The sequence below is a fragment of the Oncorhynchus gorbuscha genome, linkage group LG19 (genome assembly GCF_021184085.1).
Source record: "Oncorhynchus gorbuscha isolate QuinsamMale2020 ecotype Even-year linkage group LG19, OgorEven_v1.0, whole genome shotgun sequence".
Taxonomy (NCBI): domain Eukaryota; kingdom Metazoa; phylum Chordata; class Actinopteri; order Salmoniformes; family Salmonidae; genus Oncorhynchus; species Oncorhynchus gorbuscha.
This window is the reverse complement of record NC_060191.1, coordinates 15,794,719-15,805,679: the sequence shown is the minus strand read 5'-3', so window position 1 is coordinate 15,805,679 and position 10,961 is coordinate 15,794,719. Positions and strand designations below refer to the sequence as shown.

The following is a 10,961-nucleotide window of genomic DNA, read 5'->3' as shown; positions in this document are numbered from 1 at the left end:
TGTCTGTCTGCATGCCTGTCTCCTTAGGGCATGCCTGTCTGCATGCCTGTCTCCTTAGGGCATGCCTGTCTCCTTAGGCCCTAAGGCTTAGGGCGTGTCTGTCTCCTTAGGGCGTGTCTGTCTCCTTAGGGCGTGTCTGTCTTTCTCCTTAGGGCGTGTCTGTCTTTCTCCTTAGGGCGTGTCTGTCTTTCTCCTTAGGGCCTGTCTTTCTCCTTAGGGCCTGTCTGTCTCCTTAGGGCCTGTCTGTCTCCTTAGGGCCTGTCTGTCTCCTTAGGGCCTGTCTGTCTCCTTAGGGCCTGTCTGTCTCCTTAGGGCCTGTCTGTCTCCTTAGGGCGTGCCTGTCTCCTTAGGGCGTGCCTGTCTCCTTAGGGCGTGCCTGTCTCCTTAGGGCGTGCCTGTCTCCTTAGGGCGTGCCTGTCTCCTTAGGGCGTGTCTCAACACTCTTATTCGACCTCCCCTCTTGCTTCCTGGTCCTTTTTGGCACTGATCTGAAAACAGAGGATGGTTCCAAGCTGTATGTTGTAAGCCTACTGGGGGAGTGTGTCTCCTGGTCATTCATAACTGTTAGTTCAGCTTGGATGAAGGAAAGAAAAGCACTTTGGACTAGCATGACACAGCCTTCGTCGTTCTGGTAGTAACTCCGCCTCCTCCACCATTCTGTACTCTTTTCTCCGTTTGCTATTCAGTGTGTTTTAATCACTGCTTCAAGCCTGCCTCTGTCTCACTCCATTACAGGTTTGGGTCCATATAAACTGTTCAACTGTCACATAGTTGTAATTCATAGAATGTTATTTCATTGGGATGTGGTTGTGTTTGAGAAATGATGTAGGAAATGATTGTGTCAGTATGAGGTCATCCATGTCATTGTTGGGTTCGTCAGCTGATTGTTTTGTCAACATTTGCAGTTCTAGAAGGTTCTTAGCATCGGAAGCTTGCTTAGTTGCTATCAGTTGCTTTGCAAATGAAGAAATGCTTTTTACTTTCACTGGGAAGAAATGAAGATATGTCCAGAATCAGAATTTAGATAATGGTAGTCATGTCATTTATACATGACTTCTGCATGCCTTACAGCATTCCAGTACCTCTGTCTACCACCTTATGGACAAAGTAGTTTTCCACTATGTGCTCCCCTGACAGTAGACCCTAGATCAGTCTATCTACTCATATCTGTAAGATGACACTCTAGAATGGCCAGTGCCTTGTTTTAGAGTCTAATTAATCATATCAGTACAAGCCATATTACAATAGAATCCAAGTTACATGCAGATTATGCTGTTTTTTTGTAAGTCTATGTTTTACAATTTGTGTGCTTTTTGCCATGACTCTGCCATGTGTGGGGGATGAGATCACAAACTATATGATGGGTTGGCACTAAACCTCTTCTATGTGTTGGTACAACACTGGCATAGACACAATCAGTCGAGTACTGACTCTGATGGTATCTAATTACCAAAGCAATAAACAAGGAACTACAGATTCTGTTACTATACTGTTGTTTATCCAACAGACAGATTGTCATGTACACCATTATGGCTTAGTTCCAGTGTGTTTCTAAACCCTAGACTTATTAGACAGACAGGCCATCGATCAGAGCTTCTACTGTGCTATAACTGTATAAAGGTGGAGATTTTCTGTGAAGTGATTGGAAGGAAGAGGGAGGGAGCAGACTGGGGTTTTCCTGCTGAAGGCTAACCTCCGAGGTCTCTATCTAGGTCAGGTGTACTGTCAGTCACGTGGTGTCTGGTGGATGTGTTGTTTGAGGTGAAGGTATGTGTGTAGAAGAGGGGAATGGGTGCCAGTCTGTTTCTGCTCTCTTTTCAAATCCTTATAGAATTGCCATGCCAAACATTGTTTCCCTTGACAATGACAATGGAACAGGCAAAAACACAAACAGACCTGGGACCAGGCTACAGACCCTAAAGTAGTGGACTTCCATTAAGTTGTACGGTCCAGTGGGGTACACAGGGACCTTCTATAGATTGGAGTAGACAATATACATTTGAATTAGGAGCGATCCTTTCATATTGTAATATTATCATTAGAATGGTGTATTTTTGTTGTGCTGGTCACATCCCTGTTTGATCCTTTTGTAGGACAGGGTTGTTGTAGTTGTTAGGGACTTGTTCTATACCATAGAATCCTTCTCGTTCTATACCATAGAATCCTTCTCGTTCTATACCATAGAATCCTTCTCGTTCTATACCATAGAATCCTTCTCGTTCTATACCATAGAATCCTTCTTGTTCTATACCGCTGCTCAGGATTCTAGAAGTTACTTCTCTCTACTGGATTGAATACTGCCCCAAAGCTTACATGCGATCTGACGGTCTATGCATTTTGTTACCGAGTGCCTGACTAAGTTGAAAGATTCCCATTTTTCTCTCAACCTAAAGGCTAAACTATCACACCAGGTTAAACATGAACAATCTAGAGGCATGCTATGTCCTAAAGATATTAATGAAAGCCAATTTCGTCAAACCAATTCTACTGCTTTCACTTATGCACACACCTGTATATTACATCAGTCAATGATTTGTGACTTCTAACCTTTTTCTGTACAGTAGCTGCACTTAGTTACAGAAATCACATTTGTTTCTTTCCATCTATACTTTGTTGACTTGCCAAAATAATCCTGGCCTCCCATGTAGTGTAACTTTAGTATGCAAGTGCACTAAGTTAAGAATATTATAAATATTTGGAATGAAATGATTGTAACATAAAAACTCTGATTTCCTAACGTAAACCCTTTGTTGTGTGTGTGTGTGTGTGTGTTTTAATGACAAGTAGAACATTCTTCCTTGCTTTATTTGGAAAGATTAACTTTATTAAAACTACAAAAATAGACAACACAATGAATTACAATGGCACCAAGGTAAGGTAGCAAGCTTTCTACAGAAGAACAAAAAGAGACCAACTATAACAAAGTCATTCCATATATTAGTCAAGAAAATAAAAATTCTGTCCTTAATATGTACACATCAGGTTCAGCTTCAAAGGCAAAGGATGATATCACTGACAACAAGGAGATTATAAGTAGTATACAGGAAATATATACACTGTAGCCCAACTAAACACATTTGTATATGGAAAAAGGTCAATGGAGACACATACTGTATTCATATGGCACCACCGTTCACTCATTCAATCAGTAAACAAGGATTATTTGATCATCTTGATTAAGCCTGACACATTATGCAGAACTACACTCAGTGAGGCAGAGTAATGTAGGTGAAAGGTTACTGACAAACTAAAAGGCTTTGTATACAGTTGTTAGTGCTCCTCATGAGTGTTAGGTTCTTTGTGATTGGGATGTTTTAACCATCAGCTCTGCTGGGTATCTATGTAACACTGGCAGAAAGCATTTGGTGTACTCTGCCTTTCCTCATAATGCAGACAGAGGTTTTCCAAAGCTGAATTTTCCTCCTTGAGAACATTGAGGCAGTTCTATTTGAACAACAATCCACTGACATGAATGATGAATACAGGATACTCTTTTAAGTAGATAAATCACAAGACACTGACCTGTTTTTCTGTTTAGAACTACATCTATTTTGACCAGCAATGCCATGGACTGCTATCGGTTCTAACACCAAGGGGATACAGACTGTCTGTACGCTCCAACATCCAGACTGGCATTCCAACATGATACTCTTATAGTAACATGATGCATACCAGTGTTGTGGGAGCTTCTCTGAAAGTGTTAATTAGTTGTTAAACTACAAGTACTGTAACTACGCCCCAAGACTGGCCACGACTCTAGTATTCTAGTGCAGGTATTGGGGCGTGCGGACAGAAACAGCCTTTAAAGTGCAGCTGGTAGTGTATTGGACATATACATGAACCTCCTTTCTGCATCTGGGTCACTGAGTCAGACCCAGCTCCGCTATTCATCACTGGTAGAAAATCACATCGCTCACCTCACTTACACATGAAAATGGTCATTTACATATATCAGCCCCCACTCCCCTCGGGTCGTCAATCCATCTGTCCATCAGCTAGTCACCAATCACAACTGTCAGTTTCACATGTGATGTCAGCACAGGCAGTGCTGTGTGTTGCTGTGGGCTGTACTATTCCAGCTCTCATCAGGAAGGATGTCTCTCTTCTGTTAAGTCTGTAGCCGTTTACAGTGCACCTCCCCTACTGTACCTGTTCTCTCAGCCAGTGAGGCTCACGTCACATGACACCAGTCAGTTCTCTCTGGCTCCAGAGGTCCAAAGGGTTTCAGTTTGGAGGTCTGGTAGAGTAACAACCATATCTCTATGGTAACAACCACACACTTCCTGTCCTGGAAAGAGTCCTCGAGTCCAGATCAGTTCACACCCTCTATAACTCCATAGTTACAGCTCAGCTCAGTTGTGATAGATATGAGTGAGACTGCAGAATGAAAGGCTTCTGGATTTGTGAGATACTGAGTTGGGTGGAGTGGGAAGCAGAATGTGGAAGATTATAGTCACAATGCCAGCCAAGTCTGGGCTGAGGAGCTGACTGACTGACTGGCTGGCAGCATTGTCTAATGCCTGGTGTTACAGACTGCTGGTGGAACAGCTGTTGCTGTGTCTGCTACTGGCCTGTGTATGAGATACCATCCTTCTGCTTGCCAGACTGTAACGGGTAGGCCAGAGGAATAGAATGCAATATTCAGCCACACTCGTCTGGTTCCATGAGACTAGAGACAACAGACTGGGGTCTGGGATGGAGGGTTTGGGGCTGGGAAGAACTGGGTTATATACTGAAAACTAGTGAAACATAATGGACTTTACTGGGACACTCGTTTTATATATACTACTAATACAGCAAACCTTGTGTGCAATTTCATCTCTGTGTGAATAATGTGTGCGTACCGTTTTGAGATGGAGAAATGTTGACAGTATGAGAATATATATAGACCTTCACCAGTAACCCTAGCACATGATTTATACAAATACCAAAAACATTAGCAGGTCAAGTAATAAAATATCTATATAGGACAATGTGTTATTAAGTTTATCCCAACATGTTAATATGCTATTAAACTATGATCACATTTCAGAGTATTAATGTCTGACATTGATGCATAATCAGATTGGTAATGTTTATATTCTTTGATAAACGTTAATCAGCGTTACACGTTCATTTTAGCTTCATCTTCATTACCAAGCATTGTCACACCGCCTCCCCATCCATCTTACAGCTTCCCTGTGTTCGCTAGCAGACCATTGACAGACCATCGGTGGTCCTGGAAGGACTATGCAGAATCAGACACCAACCCACCACCGCACCAACCATTGTGTTGTGTTACATTCTTAAGACGCTCTAGAGACTACTCAGGGGGGGTAAAGGGGTTTGGGTTGGGGTCTGTCTCGTGGGAGTGAAAACCGAACCAGCGGTGTCTCAGCCCCATCCGCCCATCATAGAGAGATACAAAATATACAAGCAGGCACCCGTCCCTCTACTGCACACCTCTCCCTCTACACCTCCACCACTTCTACACACATCCCTCGCTCATCTCTACGATGAATGGAGGAATGGAGGTAGGAGGAGCCGTCTCTAATCCCTCTCTCTCCATCTCACTCTTCCATTCCTCTCTCTCTCTACACCATGTTCATGGCATCCTCTGTGAGGAAGGAGTGAATGTGGGCAAATGATGGGCGGAGCTTGCAGTCCCGGTTCCAGCAGCTCAGCATGAGGTCATAGAGACCCTGAGGACACACATCTGGCCTGCTCAGATACACCTGGGGGGTGGGGAGGGAGGGAGAGAGGGAGGGAGAGAGGGAGGGGGAAAGGAAGGGGATAGAGGGAGGGAGAGAGGGAGGGGGAAAGGAAGGGGATAGAGGGAGGGAGAGGGGATGGAGAAAGGAAGGGGATAGAGGGAGGGAGAGAGGGGATGGAGGGAGGGAGAGAGGGAGGGGATGGAGGGAGGGAGAGAGGGAGGGGGAAAGGAAGGGGATAGAGGGGAGGGAGAGAGGGGATGGAGGGATGGGGGAGAAAGACAGAGGAGGGATGGGGGAGAAAGAGAGATGGGGAGGCAAAGACAGAGGAGGGATGGGGGAGAAAGAGAGACGGGGAGGCAAAGACAGAGGAGGGATGGGGGATAAAGAGAGACGGGGAGGCAAAGACAGAGGAGGGATGGGGGAGAAAGAGAGACGGGGAGGCAAAGACAGAGGAGGGATGGGGGATAAAGAGAGACGGGGAGGCAAAGACAGAGGAGGGATGAGGGAGAAAGAGAGACGGGGAGGCAAAGACAGAGGAGGGATGGGGGATAAAGAGAGACGGGGAGGCAAAGACAGAGGAGGGATGGGGGATAAAGAGAGACGGGGAGGCAAAGACAGAGGAGGGATGGGGGATAAAGAGAGACGGGGAGGCAAAGACAGAGGAGGGATGGGGGAGAAAGAGAGACGGGGAGGCAAAGACAGAGGAGGGATGGGGGAGAAAGAGAGACGGGGAGGCAAAGACAGAGGAGGGATGGGGGATAAAGAGAGACGGGGAGGCAAAGACAGAGGAGGGATGGGGGAGAAAGAGAGACGGGGAGGCAAAGACAGAGGAGGGATGGGGGATAAAGAGAGACGGGGAGGCAAAGACAGAGGAGGGATGGGGGATAAAGAGAGACGGGGAGGCAAAGACAGAGGAGGGATGGGGGAGAAAGAGACGGGGAGGCAAAGACAGAGGAGGGATGGGGGAGAAAGAGACGGGGAGGCAAAGACAGAGGAGGGATGGGGGATAAAGAGAGACGGGGAGGCAAAGACAGAGGAGGGATGGGGGAGAAAGATAGAAAGGGGGAGGTGGAGGGGGGAGAGAAAAGGGAGGAGGGAGAGATGAGGCATTCCATCTACACACTTAAATGTACTGCTACTGTACTGTATGAGCCTGTGTATGAGTGTGTGTACCTGTCTTCCGTGGTCTCTGAAGAACTCTCCGGCATTGTCTATGACCTGTTCATCAGTCAGGTTGGAGTAGGGTTGCTCCTGACACACACTCAGCATCTCCCACAGAGTCACACCAAACGCCCACATGTCACTAGCTGTGGTGAACTTCCCCTGCAGAGACACACACTACCTGTTAGTTACTGGTTAGTTACTTATTTACCACAACTAACTTACTACTTGTCCCACCATTTTGTTTCTTTCTTTTGTAATGTCCTCATATCTTCCCTCTTGTTTTCTTTATGCCTCTCCTCCATCCTCGTCCCTCTCTCCTTCCTCGCCCCTCTCTCCTTCCTCGCCCCTCTCTCTCCTCACCCCTCTCTCTCCTTCCTCGCCCCTCTCTCCTTCCTCGCCCCTCTCTCTCCTCACCCCTCTCTCTCTCCTTCCTCACCCCTCTCTCTCCTTCCTCGCCCCTCTCTCCTTCCTCGCCCCTCTCTCCTTCCTCGCCCCTCTCTCCTTCCTCGCCCCTCTCTCCTTCCTCGCCCCTCTCTCCTTCCTCGCCCCTCTCTCCTTCCTCGCCCCCCTCTCTCCTTCCTCGCCCCTCTCTCTCCTTCCTCGCCCCTCTCTCTCCTTCCTCGCCCCTCTCTCTCCTTCCCCGCCCCTCTCTCTCCTTCCCCGCCCCTCTCTCTCCTTCCCCGCCCCTCTCTCTCTCCTTCCTCGCCCCTCTCTCTCCTTCCTCGCCCCTCTCTCTCCTTCCTCACCCCTCTCTCTCCTTCCTCGCCCCTCTCTCTCCTTCCTCGCCCCTCTCTCCTTCCTCACCCCTCTCTCTCCTTCCTCACCCCTCTCTCTCCTTCCTCGCCCCTCTCTCCTTCCTCGCCCCTCTCTCTCCTCACCCCTCTCTCTCTCCTTCCTCACCCCTCTCTCTCCTTCCTCACCCCTCTCTCCTTCCTCGCCCCTCTCTCTCCTCACCCCCTCTCTCCTTCCTCGCCCCTCTCTCCTTCCTCGCCCCTCTCTCCTTCCTCGCCCCTCTCTCTCCTTCCTCGCCCCTCTCTCTCCTTCCCCGCCCCTCTCTCTCCTTCCCCGCCCCCTCTCTCCTTCCTCGCCCCTCTCTCTCCTTCCTCGCCCCTCTCTCTCCTTCCTCGCCCCTCTCTCTCCTTCCTCACCCCTCTCTCTCCTTCCTCGCCCCTCTCTCTCCTTCCTCGCCCCTCTCTCTCCTTCCTCGCCTCTCTCTCTCCTTCCTCGCCCCCCTCTCTCTCCCTGTGTGTCCTCTCACCATCAGTATACACTCCCAGGCCATCCATCGTATAGGCAGCACGGCCCGCCCCTCTCTCTCCTTCCCCGCCCCTCTCTCCTTCCTCGCCCCTCTCTCTCCTCGCCCCTCTCTCTCCTTCCTTGTCCCTCTCTCCTCTCTCTCCCTGTGTGTCCTCTCACCATCAGTATACACTCCCAGGCCATCCATCGTATAGGCAGCACGGCCCGCCCCTGGATGCGGTAGTAGTCTCCAGCGTACAGGTTTCTGCTCATCCCAAAGTCGGCGATCTTGATGGGTCGCTCCCCGCCCCGGTCGCCCCCGCTCTCGCCCTTCTCACCCCCCACCAGGCAGTTTCTTGTGGCCAGGTCACGGTGCACGAAGTTCAGAGACGACAGAAACTTCATCCCTGAAGCTATCTGACTGGCCATGGCAATCAGAGCAGGGTAACTGAGAGGGAGGGATGTGTGGTGGAAGAAGAGAAGAGATAAGTGGCAGAAATACAATATTTCAGATGCAGGTGTGTGTGTATATGCATCTGTCTTCATGAAAACGTGAATGTCACTGCGTGTGTGTACTCTGTGTGTGTACGGTGTGTGTGTGTGTTGTGACGGCCCTGAATTTTTCTGAACCGTCTCAGTGCTTCTCCTTCCAATAGGGCGCTTCCCCTTTAATTCCCAATTAAATAGCCAGCATCAGCTGCGTGAAAGTGGGGTTGTGATGGAGACGTGACTGAGGATGTGTTCAACCCTCAGTTCCCGGAGCTTCTCTATTCCGTTAGTTTTGTTGCCTTTAAACGTGTTTTGTACCATAATAGAGTTTACCCAGGATGGGATCCACTCTTTGTGTCCGTGGACGACACCTCTCTGTTGTTCCTCTCTCCGCTGGACATCTGCTGGCGGATTGGATTGTCTGACTGACCGACTGACCACAACCTTTTTGGATACGGTATTTCATTTGTTTTGGGGTGATGTATTCCGTGATGGTTTATGTAGTTAGTTGTAAGTGAGGACGTATTAGTATTTGATACGCTTTATAGTTGTGTGGTAAAATAATTGTTATTTTGATTGTAAGATTAATACTGGGTTTACGCTACACTTGTATGAACGGACAAACATTGCGTGACTAAGGTCACTTGAGTTCCCTGAACTCCTTTACCAGACTGGACTCTTTTAGGCCCGAGGTGCAGGACATTTCTGGAGGAACCAGAGCTCATTATTTATTATGTGTGATCATTTATGTTGGTAATACAACCCACGCAAAATAATACAATTGTTTTTGAAGTTCTTTTCAATGTTTTAATGGTTTATGAAAAGTGTATAGACTTTTACATAAGTCCTTTGTATTGGGGTAGACTTGACGGACCAGATGGGACTCATTCCCTCACAAACCAAAAAGAGAAACCAATGTTTTCTCTGGTAGGCACAACCTACCTGGCACCCCTATTAATAATAACCTCAAGTGAAAATCATTACGGTGTGTGTGTACTATGTGTGCGTATTACCTGATGGTGGGGGTGTTGTGTGTGGGTCCGGTCTTGTCCAGCAGGACTCTGTGTGAGAGGTACTGGTTGTGTGTGTGTACTATGTGTGCGTATTACCTGATGGTGGGGGTGTTGTGTGTGGGTCCGGTCTTATCCAGCAGGACTCTGTGTGAGAGGTACTGGTTGAGGTCCCCACTCTCCATGTACTCTGTGACCATACAGAGAGGGTCACTGCTCACACACACTCCCAACAGACTGATGATGTTGGGGTCTTTCAGACGAGACAGAATCTTCCCTTCCTTTAGGAAGTCATTCCTAGGATGGAGCGAGAGGTGGGGGGGTGGAGAGAGAGAGAGAGAGCGGGGAGGGGTGGGGGGTAGAGAGAGAGGGGTGGTGGGGTAGAGAGAGAGAGTAGCGAGGGGTGGGGGGATAGATAGAGAGAGAGGAGTGGGGGTAGAAAGAGAGGAGCGAGGGGTGGGGGGGTAGAGAGAGCGAGAGCAGCGAGGGGTGGGTGGGTAGAGAGAGAAGCGAGGGGTGGCGAGAGGAGCAAGGGGTGGTTGGTGGCGAGAGAGGAGCGAGGGGTGGAGAGTAGAGAGAGGTGGAGAGAGAGTGGGGTGGGGGAGTGGAGAGAGAGAGAGAGAGAGAGAGAGAGAGAGAGAGAGAGAGAGAGAGAGAGAGAGAGAGAGAGAGAGAGAGAGAGAGAGAGAGAGAGGGGTGGAGGGGTGGCGAGAGGAGCAAGGGGTGGCGAGAGGAGCAAGGGGTGGTTGGTGGCGAAAGAGGAGCGAGGGGTGGAGAGAGAGTGGGGTGGGGGGGGAGAGAGAGAGAGAGAGAGAGAGAGAGAGAGAGAGAGAGAAGCGAGGGGTGGAGGGGTGGCGAGAGGAGCAAGGGGTGGTTGGTGGCGAGAGGAGCGAGGGGTGGAGAGTGGAGAGAGAGTGGGGTGGGGGGGGGGGAGAGGAGAGAGAGAGAGAGAGAGAGAGAGAGAGAGAGAGAGAGAGAGAGAGAGAGAGAGAGAGAGAGAGCGAGGGGTGGTGGGGTGGAGAGAGGAGTGTGAGGGGTTGGAGAGAGAGAGGGGTGGGGGTTGGAGAGAGAGGAGTGTGGGGGGTTGAGAGAGAGGGGTGGGGGTGGAGAGAGAGGAGCGTGGGGGGTTGGAGAGAGAGAGGGGTGGGGGTTGGAGAGAGAGAGCGGGGTGGGGGGTGGAGAGAGAGAGAGAGGAACACGTGGTGGAGGGAGAGAGAGAGCGAGAGCGGGGTGGGGTGGAGAGAGAGAGAGGGGTGGAGAGAGAGAGAGCGAGGGGAGGGGGTGGAGAGAGAGAGAGAGGGGTGGAGAGAGCGAGAGATCAACAATTGAAACGAGAAAAAGCTCAAAAAAGTAGAGAAGAGATAGCGAG

At 49.4% G+C, this 10,961-nt stretch overlaps 1 protein-coding gene across 6 annotated transcripts in view; it reads right to left on the bottom strand.

Annotated features, from left to right (window-relative positions):
- Positions 1-2,794: 2,794 nt before the first annotated feature.
- Positions 2,795-10,961, bottom strand: part of LOC124006089 (epithelial discoidin domain-containing receptor 1-like) — an 87,003-nt gene continuing 78,836 nt past the window's right edge. For all 6 annotated transcript variants that reach the window (XM_046315855.1, XM_046315853.1, XM_046315852.1 and 3 more), the window contains 4 exons: positions 9,692-9,889; positions 8,274-8,541; positions 6,867-7,016; positions 2,795-5,714 (listed from right to left, as the gene is read on the bottom strand). In XM_046315855.1, coding sequence (XP_046171811.1) covers positions 5,574-5,714; positions 6,867-7,016; positions 8,274-8,541; positions 9,692-9,889 — 757 coding nt within the window. In that variant the 3' untranslated portion in view covers positions 2,795-5,573. The remainder of the gene's footprint in view (positions 5,715-6,866; positions 7,017-8,273; positions 8,542-9,691; positions 9,890-10,961) is intronic.